This window comes from Pteronotus mesoamericanus, unplaced genomic scaffold (genome assembly GCF_021234165.1).
Source record: "Pteronotus mesoamericanus isolate MK-2021 breed Mesoamerican mustached bat unplaced genomic scaffold, CSHL_Meso_final contig_78, whole genome shotgun sequence".
NCBI classification, from domain to species: Eukaryota; Metazoa; Chordata; class Mammalia; order Chiroptera; family Mormoopidae; genus Pteronotus; species Pteronotus mesoamericanus.
The window spans coordinates 28,372,178-28,390,764 of record NW_026555258.1 but is presented as its reverse complement, the minus strand read 5'-3'; the positions used below and the strand labels follow the sequence as shown (position 1 = coordinate 28,390,764).

Sequence of the window (18,587 nt, the reverse complement as noted above, 5' to 3'; positions counted from 1 at the left end):
CAGGAGTGCTCGCGTAACAGAGGGCCTTCGGGTGGGAAGCTGGAACGGTACCTGACAGGCTAACGCGGGAGTGAAACCAGCCCTATGCGACGGGGTCCCGCTAGAGGGCAGTTATTGGAGGATGGATTTTATCTCGTATAAAAGGAGGGCATTTTAATAATGAGTACTGTCCATACATAATGAAGACAGGAGTGAAGGACGAGGGACGAGAAGGCCAAACACTAGGAATACTGAAGAGACTGATGAGCTGGCCGAGAATTAAGCTGGATTATATGGGGTCTGGCAGAAGTAACGCCTGCTTGAGTGTGGTTGGTAGGGTAATAATATGGGTGTAATAATTTGTAGTTTTAATTTGAACATTTCACCTAAAATGTTACGTGGCATGATTGAGTGTGATATTGTTATGTTACAGAATTATATGCTTATGATTTTGTAATTAAAAAGGAATGTTATTTGTGTTGGACTCTGTATGCAGTATTTTTGTTTTTTACATTTTTTTAAATAAAATTTTTATTTTGGAATAATTTTAGATATACAGAAAAATTGGAAAGATGGTACAGAAAGTTCCCATATAACCCTCACCCAGTTTCCTCTAACATTATCCTCTTACATTCCCGTGGTACATTTGGCAAAACTAAGAAACCAACATTGGTACATTGCAATTAATCAAATTCCAGGCTTTATTCAGACCTCACCAGTTTTTCCCCTCATATTCCTTATCCATTCCAAGATTCAATTCAGCATACCACATTGCACTTAGGAAAATAGATATTTTATTTTTCAAAACATTCAGAACATAATGTCTGGTGCATAGCGGCACCTGCTCTATTATGTCATACTATTAGATGATTTTCATGTAGGTGAGATGGAATGTTTCTAACACTTATATATTAACAAGATTTTTACTCCCAATTTCTTATATTTAGGGTTTACATGTAAGAAAATAAATAGAATTACTTGACTAGGATATAGCAAAGAATCTATTAATACAAAATAAAGAGTAATTTATGTTTGTACTAAAAACAGTTCTTGCCCTCGCCAGGTAACTCAGTTGATTAGAGCATCGTCCCAATACGCCAAGGCTGCAGGGTTCAATCCCATCAGGGCACATACAAAAATCAACTAATGAATGGGTAGAGAAGTGGAACAGCAAATTGATGTTTCTCTCGCTAAAAAATCAATAAAATTTTTTAAATTTTTTTAAAAGATAAAACTTTTAAAAATAAATAAATAAAAACGATAGATTAGTTCTCAGAAGAAAGACTTCGGCTATAGGATACCTTCCAAAGGTCAGCAAAATGAATCACGTCTCACTTTTTTAACTCCATTTACTGACTCATTCATTTAACAAATGAAAGCCTACAGTACACAAAGCAGTGTGTCAAGGCTGAGGTACTGTGAATAAATCAGACTCAGTCCCTTTTTTTGTACGAAGCTTACATTTTATGAAACATAGTATATGTAGTCTTAAATAAGCAATTGTATGGAATCTGATTCACCCCACAACAGAAAGAAGAAAAAAAAAGTATTAGAATCCCTCATCTAAACACACCGGTAACATTTACTCAGGCGTGGTTATGGATATATTAGGTGATGGAGGGAAAGGGGCTCAGTCCACTTCAGCTCCAATTACCCAGGTATGCAGGCTCTCAGGGGAATTTAGACAAAGATATAGGCAGGGAAAAACCTGTGCCTGACTCCAGATGCGTTCACTGCTTCCTGAAAGGAACAGCTTTGCTTATGACTGATAACACTAGCTAAATGCTACCAGGAGTGCACTCTACGCCAGACACTATTCTAGGTGCTTTACATGTATTAATTCAAGTAAATCCCACAAGCACCACATGAAGTACATATTATTATTCCCCAATTTGTGGATGAGAAAATAAAGCAAAGAGATTTAATGCAAGAAAAATATGAAGGAGAAGCAAAAATTCTCCTTCATGAGGGAGCATCTGAGGTTTTGCCCATTGCCATATGTCATCAGTTTGGCTCAAATAAACTTTTTTCTTTTTTAATTGAGTTTGGGGGTCAGGGAAAAAAAGAGAGAGAGACAGCGACTTATTCCACTTATCAAGTAGACTCAAAAATTTTTTTAAAAAGAATTAAAATGAATCACCTTGACTTCTAGATTCAGAAAGAAAATATTCCTTAGCTAAAATCTTGGAATATTTTCTAAGATGTCTTAATTAACTGCTGAGCAAATTTAAGTCTAAATGTGCATGTACCAAAAGCTATTGGTGTCTTCTTTTCACAACTCAGTAAAAGCATAGGCCCCTGCAATGCACCACAGCAAAGACAAATACCAATAAGGCAGCCCCTTCCCTCAGGTACTTTATACTGTAGCATATACATTTCAATTCACATATGAGTATCTAAAAGTGTGTTGAACTGAAATGCATTCTTAAATAGCTACAGTGCCAAGTGGAATAAGGTAGCTGCCACTAGAAACATGCAAACACAATACTCCATAAGCAAAAACAAAAAAGGAACAGAAGGAATTGCACCTGGCTAGGGGGTATGACTATCGCATTTAAAGACTAGGGAACTTTTAACACGCTGAGGCAGAGGACAGCGTAGGATGCCCCTCATGAAAGGAACAGTACTGATGAAGGCAAAATGGTAGGAATCGATCTGTCCTAGGAATACAAACCGTCCCTGCTTACTGAGTGCAGAATTCGGAGCTGGATGATATTTAGGATTTTAGTTCTAGAAGTTTGAGAATTTATACTAAAACCCCAAACAACAACAATCCTCTTCCTAGAAGGCTGATTCGTATCGTCCTCAGACTTACTTTTTTCATATTAAGTACCAATACTTTGTGCTTCAAGCCCTGAGTCAGTCTCAAAATAATTTTAAGGAAAAAAAAATCAAAGGGGAAATTTGGGATAGATTACACCAATGTCAATTTACTAGTTTTAACAATATATTATAGTTACATAAGATGTTAACACAGCTAGAAGCTAGGTGAAGGGTACTAGGGACCTCTGCACTATTTTTGCAAATTCTTTTGAATCTTTAATGATCTCAAAATAAAAAGCTTTTAAAAATAAAATTAAAGATACTTCCCCAAGAGGTTCTAAGCAACTTCAAAGAAACCCAGTTTGATTCAAGAGTGCAGTGCCATCAGCCACGGATTACTCTGTGCAAGTGTCTACAGGCAGCAGGGCTCATTTCAAATACATCATCAATCAACTGCTAAGGTTGACTGCTAAGGTTGACAGTTGTGACTGGGAAAGCCTATGTCATATTTACAGGTGTCTAACTTGGTTATGTTCTTCATAAATCTTGTCATGAGAGCACATCAATAAAATCATCTATAGGCAATATATTCTTATAACTGTTTCCTACGTGGCCTCACAGGAACCATGTACAGACTTAATTATTACACTTATCTAACTGTAATGCAGTAATGTCCTTATGTCTGCCTCTTCCACTAACTATGGTTTGTAACAAGAGCTGCATCTTGTTCATCTCATTTTATCACCCAAACCTAACCCAATAGTCAGTCATAGAATAAATAAGAAATAAACCAGTAATTATAAGTTATTTTCTTGGACGTCTGGGGGTGACTTTCTTTTTTGATACAAAGAAATATGAGTCTCTATTCTGGAATTAGGACATATACACGTGTGTGTGCGCGCGTGCATGCGTGACAGTCTTTGAAGCACAGGGGTTTAATCTCTAAAGAGCTTTATAACCACTTGTTTTTGATTTGTTAGTTTCCTAAGACAGAGTAACTCAGTTTGATTTAGAATAAAATAGAGAGGTCAGGCTTTTCCAAACAGGAAAACAAATATGAGTTGTTGAACAGGTCCCCTCAGCTTGAAAGTCCCTGCTACAATGATCTCTGTCCAGTTTTATCAAGCACCAAGAACAATCAGCTTCTTCCAGACATCACTGAGACAGCATCACTTTTGGATTCTTCAAGATTAACCAATCAAGAAGCATACGGCAATTTCTTTAAATTTTAACTATCAGTTTATTAAATAAAATATGTACATGTTTTTCAAATAAATATTATGAACTTAAATCAAAACAGTGAGGCCACAAAGTGTCCTTTCTTTCTGCAAAGAAGGCATATCATTAGCTTGTACAAAAAATCCACCAGTCACAACCAAAGTCAAAGAGGCTGTCTTAAAGACGTGACGGAAGCTACTTACGATCCCATAGACACCAAGGACTCCACAGGGTCAGTCATGTGAACAGGGTCAGAAGACGGCTTAATCCTTAAAACTTCTGCAAAGCCATCACCAAACCAGCAAGTGACATGTGCTATGTCTACAGTAAAGTAGAAAAGGCGGTCCTGGCAGAGCTTCCGTCGATAGGTAGACCGAGGGTCAGCTGACAACACGGCCTCGATGGCGCGCCTTGCTTCCTCTGCTGACTGAAAATACTTAAATGAAGCCTGACCACCATCTGCAATGAAAACATCACAACTTAATGTTCAAACTCATGCATGACTTAATGGTCAAATTTCATTACAGTGATCTTCTTTGAGCAGTTTGGTTGGTTCCTTGAATATCACCTGACATAAACAGGGTTTGGAAATCTATTCAGTCATTACAAAAAATGTCACCTTCAAGTAGTATTTAGACTAATAACTTTTCCTTCAGGAAGCTTTCAAGTGTCATTAAACTTATGTATCCTCCCCAAATTTTCACTTGCTGAACAAAAAAATCATGGTGATAGTTTTCCTTAGCTCCCTAAGAGGAGAGCTGGGCTTTCATTTTCTGGCAACCTGAATGTCACTTTCCTATGCTCAATGTAGACTTTAAATCAATTCCTTGTCATTTTCTTCTCAGAAGAAATGGAGGGAAATGCGTGACAGCCCCAGCTTTCTCAGAAAGCCACAAGAAAGGGGACTAAATCCACACATACCCAGAGCAGGGGAGGATGCCTCAGAGGGCAGGTGTCACGGCCGAACAGTTAAGTGACACCACGTTCTCTAAGGAACAAAGACATGAGAGAGTCCTTATGAAAATTGTGAAACAGATACACCGAGAAAGTTCAATGCCATCACTAAAGAACATACGGCATTGTAGATACTTCAATTTAAAAAAAGTCAAATAAAAAATTAACTGTGACCCTGGCTGGTGTGGCTCAGTTGGTTGGAGCGTCGTCCTGTAACAGAAAGGTTGCAGATTTGATTCCTGGTCAGGGCACATGCCTAGGCTGAGAGAGTTCAGTCAGGTCCCCAGTTGGGGCACATACAGGAAGCAACCGATTGATTTTTCTTTCTCTCTTTCTCTCTCTCTCCCCGCTCCCCCTCCCCCATTCTCTCTCTCTAAAACTAATAAGCATGTCCTCAGGTGAGGATAAAATTTTTTTAACTAGCTGTGACCTAATTTTTAACAGCAACAACATGACATATACATCCAATTGAAGGTCAGGCCCTTCCAGTAAGGTGTGTGCTTTAAAAAATATTGTTCCTGTTCAAAATATAAAGAGCAGTTGTGGGTTTTCACCTTTCTGAAAATAAACTCAGTTTTTAGAAAACAGTGAAAATTCATTCTTGGCCATATCCAATAAATAAGTTGATAAGTAAAGGCATAAAATTAAATTTTTGGTCAAAAACCAAGGACCAATTACACAGTGCTAAGATTCTTTTGTTGTATGGCTAATAAAATGACTAAAGCCACTCAAAAAAAAGCAGAGTTCCAAAAGTATCACATACAATAAAGAAAAAAAGTAAAAATGGGAAAAATAGGAAAAAAATAAAATAAAAGATCACACACTTCAGTAACAGTGTGTCTGGCAGAAACTCCAGGCCTCTGCCTGTTTGTTTGGCATAGGTGCCTTCCCTCATTTCCCTGCCTATTTATCCTTCTGGGCTCAGCTCAAATATCTTTTCCTCCAGGAAGCCTTCCCAGATTTTCTCCCCACTGCCCAAGTCAGAATCCTGCTCTCCCTCACATTCCCACAGCACTCTATTCTAGTGCCCACCTCCCTCCCCCCATTTCAATATCTTTCATCTCTTCTAGACTCTGAACTTTCTGAAGTCATTTCTCATTTTTTTCCTGGCTTTAAATTCTGCTATGTGTTATAAATCAATCCCTGTTTTTATAGTTATATTTTTGCAATTTCTTTTTAACCTTTTTTAGTCAATAAAGTACCACACTGTAGTTTGAAAAAGATAACACTTTCCCAAGCAGGAAGCAGTCAATGATAACCACAAGTCAAGAGGTAAATATAAACATAGAGTATCTTCTATGCAGTACTGTTTTGTTCTACCACAAAAATCCTTTTGAAACTGAACTTCCTCCTTCCTATCAACCACAGAGAGGGCTAAAACAACATTCACAAACAAAACTTTTTAAATAAAGAGGTCAATAAAAATCAAATGCTCTGCTTAAACATAAAGCTTTAGGAAAGAATGAGAAGCACAACCGTCCAGTGGCCAATGAAATCTGACATCTCCTCCACGACTGGCTACTTCTTACAGAACCACTGCGCCCACCTCTTAAAAGCCCTGTCATTCATTCTACATGGCCGCTTGGGATCTGCTGTGAGCTAGAGAAATCAGATAATGATGTTTTTTAAGAAGCATGTGTTAAACAGGCTTCAAGTAAAAGCCCTGTGGCCTCTCTTGTGCAATAAAGTACATGTCTCTAGTGCTGGGACTTTATGGGGACAATTTCTGTATTAAAAGACTCTGCCCTCAGAAATGCCAAATGTGGCTAAATCTCCTACTAAAAGCTCATCTCATTCAAAAATAAGAAATGCAAAATATGTGGTTCACCTTCTGAACCGAGGTGTTCAAGGTCCATCTCGGCGTGAGGAGTAAACCGGACTTGCAAAACGGCCACGGGGGCCTCTCGCACCCAGGAGGGAACCACACTGCGGGGGGCTGCGCCGGCCTTCACAGAGGGGCAGGGAGGAGCCACGGCCTGCACCTCCACACCCTTTTCCTGTGGGACCACTACTTCTTTCCTTCTCCTTGGCCTCTTATCTGTACCCTCGTCTGAAGAGCTCTTCTCCGGGCGATGTGCACCAATTTGCTGCTCTGCCACACTCAGTGTCTGACCACTTCTACAGTCTAAACCCAAGTCTGCTGCTATCTCCCTGTGCTTAGGTGAGCTTTGCTGGATTTTGGCTGCGTCAATGTGTTGCATGCTGTTTTCTCCTGAAGTTCCGTCTTCGGCACTTTTAGGTGTCTCCTTAGTGCGACTGCAGGATTGTGGTTCCTCGCACCCTGAGATCTGCTGCTGCTGCGCGCAGCTGTCAGTGTTGCCATCAGACCAGGACACGGCTTTTGGATTACATTCGTTACTCTGTAAATCACAGTCCCCTAAAGGCTCAATCAAATTTTGTGGCGAGTCATAATCAGCTATGTAGGGCTTTATGTCCAGTACAGGTGTGCCGTGAATCATGTCAATTCCAGACAGGTATACAGCTCCACCTGTAAGGTAAAAAATACCTCTTAGAAATAGTGCGAACAGTTGGAGAACCAACATTAACTACCTATGCCTCACCAGGCTTAGTCAGTTCTCTTATGTACCAGGCTCTCTTACACCTGCTGCTGACACACACTGGTAATCCACTCTCTTCTGTACCTGTCAAACTCCTACTTGCTCTTCAAGGCTCTCACATAACACCTCTTCTACAAAGTCCTTCTGGCTCTTCCAGACTAGGTGTTCCTTCCTTTGGGTTCCAGAGGAACCTGTATACAAACCTCTCCTAGAACCTTTTTATGTGGTCTGCAAATGATCTGCTTAGGGTCTCTCTTTCCCTAGACAGTGAGCACTTAATGCCCTTCAGCACTAGGTGGGGCTGACTCATCTTTGCATCACTGGGGCTTCTAACTCTGTTGCAGGCACATCAGTGTCCTCAGTGTATCCCTGTGGGACCAAGGAGGGTTTCCATTGTGGCAAACAGACTTTAAGGTGTCCCCCATGGTGTCCACCTCCTGGTGTTCATGGCGCTGTACAATCACATCCTCTTGAGTGTGACTTGGTATCACCCCAGTGACTATGTTGTCTAAGATTCCTGTACTTGCTGGCAGACTTAATCAAGAGACACTCTCCATGGGCTTGATGAAGTAAGCAGCCACACAGAGAAAGCCCATGTGGCAAGGAACTACAGGCAGTGCATGAGCCAACAACCAGCAAAAAGCTGGGGCCCTCTCTCCCACAGCTAGAAGGAAGTGAATTCTGCCAACGGTGAGCTTGGAAGTGAATTCTTCCACAGTCAAGCCTCCAGATAAGAACTCATCCCAGCTGACAATATACTTGCAACCTAGTGAGACCCTTAGAGAACCCAGCTCCTGACCCACAAAAATATAACAATGTTTCAAGTGCATAATAAATCCATGTTGTTTAAACTGGTAAGTGCAAAATTAATTTGTTATGCAGCAATTGAAATATAATACTTCACCAAGACTCCATTAAGCAGAACACAAGTCAGCATTACCAAGTATTAAGAACAGGTCTCCTGTTTTCTCATTTACACAGCTGCTATCCAGTTCCTACTACTGGTGCAAAGTGTACTAATTTGATCCTTGGAAAATTGGGCAAATGAGAATCATAAAACTGCATGTGATCTCATTCAATTCTGTCTTCATTTAAGAAAAACACGACTAACAAAGGACTTTGCTTTCTAAAATTATGTTTACTGTGAATGAATCTGGAACTCTGGAAAGATGATTTGCGTGTTTAACTGATTATGCCTAACAATGGCCACAGAGGAAAGAAAATACACCATAGTATCGATAAGAGTTCATGGGGTTTGGAGTCAGACAACCCCCTGGTTAGATGCTATTAGATAAATTATCTAACATCAAAGAACATTAGTGACCTCATCCATAAAATGGAGACTGCTACCTTATCAAACCCACAGAGCAACTGTGAGAGAACACATATGAGCGGTCTTTAGAAACTATACTACATAAACACTAGCTGTCGCAATAATGTTATGCTTATTGAATACGAGCATCTATGGTACTACTGTCCTTGCCTTTCACCTTTCTGATTTGATCTCCCCCATTAGAATGTTAAGTTCTTCTGTACAGGACGGATTTTTATCTAATTTGTTTACCACTACATCCCTAGCACCGAGAACAATGCTTGGCACATATTCAGTGCTTAGGAAATATGTGTGGGTTGTATGAATGATCATAAAATGTTCTAGTACTGTCTACCCAAGTTAGTTAGCCATCAGAAATTGATAAAACTCAAGTTGGACAGGTTACAGAATTTTTTTCAGAAAACCTACTCAAGGCCCAGTTACATACAATCCAGCAGCAGAGTTCAAGTTCTAGAAAACTACAAGCAAAATAACTGCTCTCATCTTTTTAGCACCCAACAGTCTGAAAAGTACTCTTCGAGCTTTTGCCTCGTAAGCTCCTCAAAAAAAATCATGCAGAGTTCCAGAGAGGGCAGATCCTTCGTCTTTGCACACTAGACAAAAAATCAGGCTAAAGCCTGGAATGGTTTTCTGACTCCCAGTCTACCTGCTGTTTCATTTTCTGCTTCTCTAACAAAAGTGTTGATTAGGTCAGAGTGATTCAAGTCAGGGATTCTTGCTTTCCAAAGAGGTGTGGCTCAGTAACTAGGTTATACACGAGCTCAGAGTTAAACCGATCCGGTATTCTACACAGGCACTTCCACAAGCGGACAGATGGTCTGTCCTGTAGTGTGATTCACGCCAGACCCTCTGCCACACGTTACACTTGACAGGTGCACTGCAGCCACAATGCATGGTCACTTCCTCAAGGCTGCAAAAAGGACACGATACATTACCCCATGTGCTTCCCACATATGCGTGTACAACCAGTTACTGTGTGGTAAATTGACAAAGTGTCCAATTACTTTTTAATCATTTTGTATTTATTGCATTCTAAGTGTAAGAAAATTTGGTTACTAATTTGATGATTATGAAATCTTAAAATTTATTTTTAAATAATTTAAAATTTTGATAAATTTAACAATATAAACAAGTTCTGAGCATCCTCTGACAGCTCGTATCAAAGGGTTGCAATGCTAACATTTGTTCATTTCATTTTCTTCAATGTCTGGTGGTTCTCAGAGCTTAACACCACTGATACTTGTCTGAATCACAGCCAGGGCTGAACACTATGTTCATTTTATAAGACTTGTTATTAAGGAAAAAAAGGTAAAAGTAGAAATGACATGTGTTACCGTCTACTTTTTCCAGCTTGGCCAGGGTCAGTCCTATTGCATTGGGGCGATGTGGGCTCCTTGTGGCGAAAACTCCAGTCTTTGCACCATTCAGCCGCGGAGGCTGCACTTTTGCCTTACAGCTCAAATGACCATTTTTGTGAAAAACAAACAAGATCCTATTGAAAAGAAACCAAACCACTGAGTAAGAACAAATATCACAAATTTATCATAATGACTTGCAGGGGTGGGGGGACTTTAATCCCCACAAATTAAAGCAGAAAGAAATGCTTTTAAATGGTATTAAAATGTAATCCGTGAAAATAACACCATTCCCATTTCTTGAAGGAAGACGGTCTTTATCTTATACATACAATGACTGGCACACAGTAAGAATTCAACACATTTATCCAGTGCCTGAATGAACAATATTTACTAGGTAAGTGCCTGTATACACCAGGCAGTATGCTAGACATTTTTATATTCACTTCATTTAATCTGCTTAAGAACCTTAAGAAGTATAATTTATCCCCCATTTTAATTGAGGTTCAGAAATGTTAAATAATTTGACTAGGCCTTTCTACACAAGATCAAAAGTAAGGCCCTGGCCAGTGTGGCTCATTTGGTTGGAGCATCATCCCGTAGACGAAAGGGTCATGGGTTTGATTCCCGGTTAGGGGACATACCCATGTTGTGAGTTCAGTCCCCAGTCAGAGCACTTCTGAGAAGGCAGCTAGTCCATGTTTCTCTCTCACATAAATGTCTCTCCCTCTCTTTCCCTTTCTCTCTCTCTAAAAGCAATGAAAAAAAAAAGTCTCTGGTTGAGTATTAAATAAATAAATAAAAGCAAGAATCTATGAAGAAAAACAATAACAAATTTGAAATCATTAAAGTTACATACTACAAAATGTCATCCCAGGAGAAAATGTTTACTGTGTATAGAACAGACAATGGGTCACTATTTGTGGTATATAAGCTGTTCCTACAAATCACGAAGTAAAGGACAACGCAATATAGGAAACTAAACAAAGAACATAAATAGGTAATTCGCAAAAGGAATAGAAATAGCTAACAACCACATGAAAAGATGTTGAACCTCATTAATAATTAAGAAGTTAAACTCAAAAACAAAATACTATTTTTCCCTGTCAAGCAAAAATGTAAAAAAATAACATACAGTGTTGGCAAGGGTGTAGAAAAAAAGGACATTTTCACATACCTTTGAGATACAATCTTGTTAAGCTTTTTAGAGGGCAATTTGGCAGGAGTGCTCCAAAATATAACCCAATACAGCCACTTCTGGTGTCCTATTCATAAAAATATACAATTGCCCAAGAATATGTATCTAAGGGAGGTTGTTACAGCAATGACCTAATAGCAAAATAAGTCTCCATCAACAAGTGAATTGCAATAATAGGCAGACATTAAAGCAAAAAAAGTAAATCTATATGTACTGACGTGATCTATACCAAGAAAACATATTCCGCTAAAAAAAAATCCACTCTGTATGTGTAGATTTATGCTTCTATGTGTATAAAAAAACAAAAAGAAAAGTTGTGGCAGTATATACACTGAGCTATAATCTCTGAAAAGCATCAGGGGGTGGGGATGAAAGAGGAGAAAAACAGGAGGGATAAGAAAAAAAGTCTATATTCTCCTGAGTCCATTTTTTTACATCAGCAATGTTTGTTTTGTTTCGTCAATTTTTTTTTTTTAGAGAGATAGAAACATTGATTTGTCGTTCCACTTATTTATTGGTTGATTCTTGTATATGCCTTGACTGAGGATCAAACCCACAACCTTGCCGTATCAGGATAATGCTCTAACCAACTCAGCTACCCAGCCAGGGCCTCAGCAATGTTTTTAACTTAAATAATTCAACCAAGATCATACAAACTAGGTCAGAACTCCCACGTTCTTTCTAGTCTACACATTTTCCCAGATTAACATAAAAAATAACTATTTCAGAATGAACACTTAATTTTAGGTCTTCACCAGTAAAATTAGACCAATTCAGATGGCTGATGTTGGGGTGAGGAAGGATGGACAGAATTTCAAGTGACATTAATATAACACAGGCTTTAACATAGGTAACACTTTATTTAAAGTATCCAGATTTCTAAGATATCTTTTGTCTTTTAGGATGAGTAGACTTAATTCTTGATGGGTCTTGGGCAAGGTCCACAAACTTTTTCTGTAACGGGTCAGACAGTAAATATTTTAGGGTTTGCAGGCCAACCAGTTTCTGCTGTAACTATTCAACGTTGCTGTAACACATTAACAAATGCATGTGGCTATTCCCATAAACTTATTTACAAAAACAAGTGACATGGATTTGGTCCATGGGCCATAGCTTGCTGACTCCTGGTGTAGAGGACAGAATGACTACCCATAGACAGAATCAAGAAGGTCTACAGATTTAGGCTCAACAGACAGGCATTGATCACAATTAGAACCAACTGTAAATGGGCCATGCCCCTGTAGTGAATCCCGAGCTTCCCACAGGGAGTCCAAGCCAATTACATACACAAATACAGTATAGGAATTTCATGCAATAGCCAAGGGTGGTCTGGATGGCAGGCTCCGAGGTTTCCTCCATCAGTGGATGCATATCATCTGGAAGACTTTTAACTCACGGGCAAGATCTGACCCAAAGTACCACTTCTAACTATACAACAACTTACCATACATGAGAAAACTGTTCTAAGCCCATCAAGGAATGTTCAGGATTATTAAAGATGCTCTTTCTAATTCTCAAACAAGCCCTTGAATGGCTACAAATGGATGGCTGCCTTGGAGTACCATTCTTGGCTGAGAAACAGGATTCCAAGTAGCCAATTGGCTCAGTTAAAAGATTCCCTACATAAGAAAATTAGATAAGAAATCATTAGTCAAAAGGTCACTGAAGATGTTGGAAAACTTTTTTTTTTTAATGCAGCGATTTCATAGTTTTAAAATCTACTAGGTGTTCTACAACTATAGAACATGATTCTTACAGTATTCATGAATATATACAAATATCCTGATCATTATATACACATTGTTATATCCCTTTAGATGATATACCAGAAAGAGCACAAGTCTAAGAAATAAAGAAGGAAAGGAAAAGAACATTGTTAGAAGAACTACTATGACCATAGTTCAAATTCCATGCTACCATCACTGACTTTGGTCAGGGCTAAGAGGGTATTTCAAATAGAGAGAATAACATGAACAAAGCTAAATAAGAATTATTGGTTATTCAGGGAATGAGCTATCTTGATTGGCTGAAGTGTGAAACACAAGGCAATGAATAGTGGAAAGGAGACAGTGGTTGTATTTAAGTAAAGATGCTTTCAGTTGAAAACAACATATGACATAAACTACTTTAATTAAACAATTAAGTTGAATGCATGGAATCATACTACTAAAATACCTACAGGAAGGGTAGACTTCATGTTAGGGTGGGCCTAGTCACTCTCTGCCCCTCTAGAACGTAAGCGCCATGTGGGCAGGAGATTTTCTGTTTTGTTTATTCCTATGTTCTTATTGTCTAGTACTACTTGCCTGCAAGGGAGTAGGTACTCAAAAAATTCACGTTGCATCGTGAAAGGATTATGTAAGTCTTAAGTGATTAAAATGGAAAGTGGCAAAAGAGAAATATGTATAACATAATCCTATTTATGAAAATGTTTTTATATTTATCTATCTGAATATGTACATATATCAAGAAAGCTATCTGGAAGGATATTCACCAAGTGTTAACACTGGTTAAAATAGCTGGAGAGAGATCTGGAGTACTTCTACGTTTAACTTTGTAATTTCTATAATATTTGAAAATTTTCAATTATCACAAGTCATTTTTAAAAAATTTTAAAAAGCAGTAACTTCTTTTAAAAGAAGGAAATATTGGCAAGGCAGCACGGAATAGGCTTAAAGTCCAAGGTATCCACAACTACCATTTTGAATGCATAAACTTTTTTTCCCCACAGTTCATGAAGGCATTAACTTCTTTTAAGACATGATCTAAAGATGTTCTAGAGTGACTCTCATCTTATTGCAGGCTTCCATGAGGTCTATGCTGCCGCCACAGGTGGTAAAGCTGTAGGCCTGGAGCTGTCCCTCACAGCACCTTTCATTACTTTTCACTTTAAAAACAAAGTTAATTGGGACATAAAATATATACAACACATATGTAAGTAATAAAATATCACATTATAATGCAATCCTGTGTACTTACCACCCAGGCCAAGAACCTGAGCTTTTACCAACCACTCACATCTTTTTATGTTGCTTCTCTCCTACTCCACACCCCTCCTTTCCCCTTGCAAAAAACGGGAGCCTGATTGTGGTCTTTATCATTCACTTCCTTTTTAAATATGATTTTATCAGATGCATATGCATAACTAAACGATACTTCATTTATTTTGCCTTCAAGAGCTATAAAAACTGGCTTAAAACTGTACGTTATCTTCTCAGACTTGCTTTCTCCTTCTCAGTATTATGATTCTAAGATTCATATATATTGTGTATTTTTTTTTGATGACTTTAAATTTTTTCCAAGTATGGCTGCAGGCATTTTTTTCCCTCATCTATGCTCTGTGGAACAGACATAGTAAATATCTTAAAGATGAAGAAACTGAGGTCAAACAATTCTCTGGTGTTCGTTAAAGTGTCATGAAGAAAAATGGTGAAAAGGACTCCTAATCTAATCAGCTGGGATCCCTGTGTTCTCTTTTCATTTGTTTAACAAACACTTTCCAAGCATCTACAATTGCCTGACATTGTGCTAAGTTTGGGGGAAAAGATACAAAACAAGAACTTCTATCACAAGTTAACAGGATGCTGAGGAGAAATTCACAACATGTTTCATTATTGTGGGAAATGTCTACTTGCAGTTATGATCAAAAACTTCTGCCCTTGACTATCTGACTGGGGGCCTATAAGTTTATAGCTAACTGAGCTACCACTTCACTGATTCAGTCTATACCTGTTTTTCACAGGTTACGCACGTGTTATGATAAATATAAATTGTAACCAATTAGATGCATTCCACTCCTCTTTTGCATGTCTACTTAGAATATAAGCAAGATAACCCCTGGGTTAGCAACAAACTAAAATACTCAAGAGGTATGTTGTGGCAGCCCCTCAACGACACCACTCTTAAAAATTTGTAACCAAGTGTCAGCACATCCTAGTGGGAACTTAACCATATTCTAATATGTCTGAACCCTCTGGAATTTATTTATACATTCTCTGTGCCCTGTTCTTGGGATTATATAAATGCTATGAAATACAAATGCTCAATACTTTCCAAATATAAATGCTACTTGAATGCTCTACTTGAAGTGGAGGTCTGAGAACATCCACCCAGGGGGTTCCTAATCTCCTTCCTCTTGCCTCACAACTCAAAACAAGCAAACTAACAAAACATTAAATACTTACCATCTGATATAAGGTCTGTGCTAAGTGCCTGGGTGCAGATATAAATAAGAAGCAGTTCTCGCCCTCAAGGATGTCCAGTGTATTAACAGAGATGGACAGTCAAAATTAAATCAAACTGCTTTACATGCAGGATAGGGATAAACACAGGTATGCCAGGGTGGTACCGCATGGGAACTGCATGGAAATGGGGTGAAGTGAGTCCCTAAAGTTACATGGGAGGCTTAGGGCTGGTATCAGAAGAGAAAAAGGACAAAAACAACACAGGGCCATTACACTACCTGTGTGACCTAGGGCAAAACTGCTTATCCCTCTGAACTCCAGTTTTCTCAGCTATAAAACCAGGACAATAATACCTATATTGGAAAGTTATAAGATTACTAAAACATGTAAAGCACTCAGTACAACAGAAGGTGCTTAGCAAGGTGCATTTACTAAAGCCCTTGCTCAGGCTTCTCCTGCCTTTTAATAATATTACAACTGTATTAAATGTGTAATAAGAAAAAAAACAACAAGGTATTAATGTAGAGGTTTTTGTATATAAGGTTTATTTACAAGTCTTGTGCAGACAGAAAAGTTCAGTCCTTTCCACCTCTTGCCTAGACTATTAAATTTCCCTTGTTATACTTTGCCTCCCCTCTGCCAGTCCCTCCCCTCCTCAAAACACACTACCCTAATCCACCAGACTCTTGAGTTCCTTATGTCATGCTACTCTCTAACTTTCCATGTTTCTCACTGCTAACAGATGGCACATTTCTTAGCCTAGCGTCCAGGTTTTCTACAATCTGAATCCAATCAAGGTTTCCCAAACCTCTCTGTTCCATCTTCTAATACTTCCCGATTTTACAGCTCCCTAACACCATGCTCTGTAGACCTCTGAGCCACACCCTTTCCTGCCTGTCAAAATATCACTTGTAATCTGGCAGCGTGCAACAATTCTTTTAAAAAGGAGCGCAAACTTTGACTAGATAACAGTACTTTTGGAAAATTTAAGGCAAATATTTAGAACATGCACAAAGATTTTCGTTTCAAGACCTTTCATTTAAAACAATGAAAACTGGCAATAACCTAAATGCCCCAAAATAGGGAACGTGTTAAGTTAGACGACATCTATAAAACAAAATAGTGCGACCCCTTAAAATTAAAATTATTAATTGCCATGGATTTTTATAGAATCTTAAGATTTAAAAAAAACAAGTTTGCTAAGAGTGGGATCACACATCAAATCATATTTCTACGGTGTATGCACTAAAACAAGTATGGAAGGTGGAAATAAAGATATTAACATGGTTTTATCTGGGTGATGGTGGACTACTTTTTCTTCCAATTGCTTCCTCTAGTTTCTAAAGTGAATGTATTTTGCTCTACATAAAAAGGTGAAATAAAGAGAAGCACACTCATTTCCATACCTTCGGGCCCAGTTTAAAACTATTTCCTCCCCTGACCTCTCCCCGTGCCTTCCCCACTTCCTAGAACACAGGATGCTTCTCGCTTGTGGCATTTATAAGCCCCTAAACCGCCTAACACCAGCGGTATATATCTTATCTTTCCCATATGAAGGAAAGAGAAAAAGCCCGTTACACTGGACGTGGCTGTCACAGCCACCAAACCAAAACCAGGCTGACCTGAGCCACCAAGAAACGTGACATGACGTCATCCCGCCCGATTCAGACGTCACGTGGTCCACCGAACACGTGACTCATGCCTTCGCAATAAGTATAGTACCACACGTCAGTTCAAGGTCTCACATTTCACGTGCCTCTCGGAAGTGAAGTGGGCTACCCACACCTAGACCTCTTTCGAGTGCGAAAAGGCCAGCCTTTCACAGGTTACCTGTCTCCAGAGCCGGCTTGACGCACCCGCACGGGGTCGCTGTGGGGCGAGGCCCTGGTTCCTCCCAGCTGCGCATGGCTACCGATCACAGAAGCACCCACCCGTTTCGTGCTAGCCTTCCGCTTCCTGTCACCATGCCTGGCGCATGCGCAGTAGCTAAAACGGCAGGGTGGTGCCAGTTATCAGGCGCTAGCGCGGAGAGCGTGGCGCGCGCCCCCTGTGCGCAAGCAGCGAGTCCGGAGATCATTGTTACGGCATGGAGGCGTATGTTTGCTTCTGTTCCCCTCTCCAACTCTTCCGTCAGTTTTCTCACGTAGATTCACTGCAGCTGCCACCCATTTCAGGGCAGTCAGTAACTCCCATGTTCCCGCGCTTTCCAAAGGATGGGGAGCACATTAATGAAGATTTAAAAGATGTCGGTGTCCAAATAAGCAACCTACGTACCCAACACATGACGCTAACTTTTAAAGAAAGAGATTGTGTATGTGCAATCACCACATAAAATGATCGGACGTTAGGAAATATTTAAAATTCTCTTTGGGTGGTGACAATATCCATACGTTTATACTTGTATGTATGCGCCCATTTTTTTTTTTCCTTAATAAGAATGATGATTTGTCAGGAAGGAAGTCAATTAAACTTTATTTCAAATAAAATGGATGGGGAGCGCCGTACCGGATTAGGAATTAAGAAGTGGGTATTGTTTCTCGTGCTCCTTACCTCAAAGGAACTAAAATGAGAATGAAATTGAGTCAGCATGCCATTTACATTGGAGGGATTGTTGTCGTTACAAGGCACCTCTGAAAAGTTGAAAACCAACAAGAATCCTTTTTTCATTCCATGCAATGACCAGTTATCCGTGCACGGATAGCCTATCCTTTTACCCACTTAACTGTGACGTCATCCCTCACCTATTTTCCTATTTTAAGTTTCTCTGTTTGCATAATTCTGTTTCTGAGCTTTTTATCCTGTTGGTTCACATGCTGGTGGGGGTGGGAGGAGGAGACATATTGCCTACAATATAAATCATTCAAAAGCATGAAGTCCACAGATTTAAAAGCTTAACAAACACAAAAAATAAAGAAATTTGTTCATTTGTCAAGGACTAATAGATCACTAGCAGAAGGCAACCAGCAGAAAGAGCCGACGATTTAAAGAACGTTGTGGGTTTGTTTTGTTTGTTTGTTTGCAAGCACTTTAAAATTTGATCAAATC

The 18,587-nt window shown here is 39.2% G+C and overlaps 1 protein-coding gene across 1 annotated transcript; it reads right to left on the bottom strand.

Annotated features, from left to right (window-relative positions):
- Nucleotides 1–4,083: 4,083 nt before the first annotated feature.
- Nucleotides 4,084–17,501, bottom strand: TRMO (tRNA methyltransferase O). The gene is made up of 5 exons (XM_054584954.1): nt 17,373–17,501; nt 12,803–12,977; nt 10,140–10,297; nt 6,743–7,402; nt 4,084–4,419 (listed from the first exon to the last, which is right to left on the bottom strand). Exons 1-5 carry the CDS (start codon nt 17,446–17,448, stop codon nt 4,160–4,162), a joined length of 1,329 nt encoding a protein of 442 aa, XP_054440929.1. The 5' UTR covers nt 17,449–17,501; the 3' UTR covers nt 4,084–4,159.
- Between the last annotated feature and the right edge of the window lie 1,086 nt (nt 17,502–18,587).

Excerpts from the sequence above, each read along its gene's own strand:
- TRMO (XM_054584954.1), bottom strand. The coding sequence starts at position 17,448 with ATGCGCAGCTGGGAGGAACCAGGGCCTCGCCCCACAGCGACCCCGTGC. Across the intron at positions 12,978-17,372 it reads CAAGCCGGCTCTGGAGACAG|GGAATCTTTTAACTGAGCCA; the intron begins GTAACCTGTGAA and ends TTTCTTATGTAG. Across the intron at positions 7,403-10,139 it reads CAAGCTGGAAAAAGTAGACG|GTGGAGCTGTATACCTGTCT; the intron begins GTAACACATGTC and ends TTTACCTTACAG.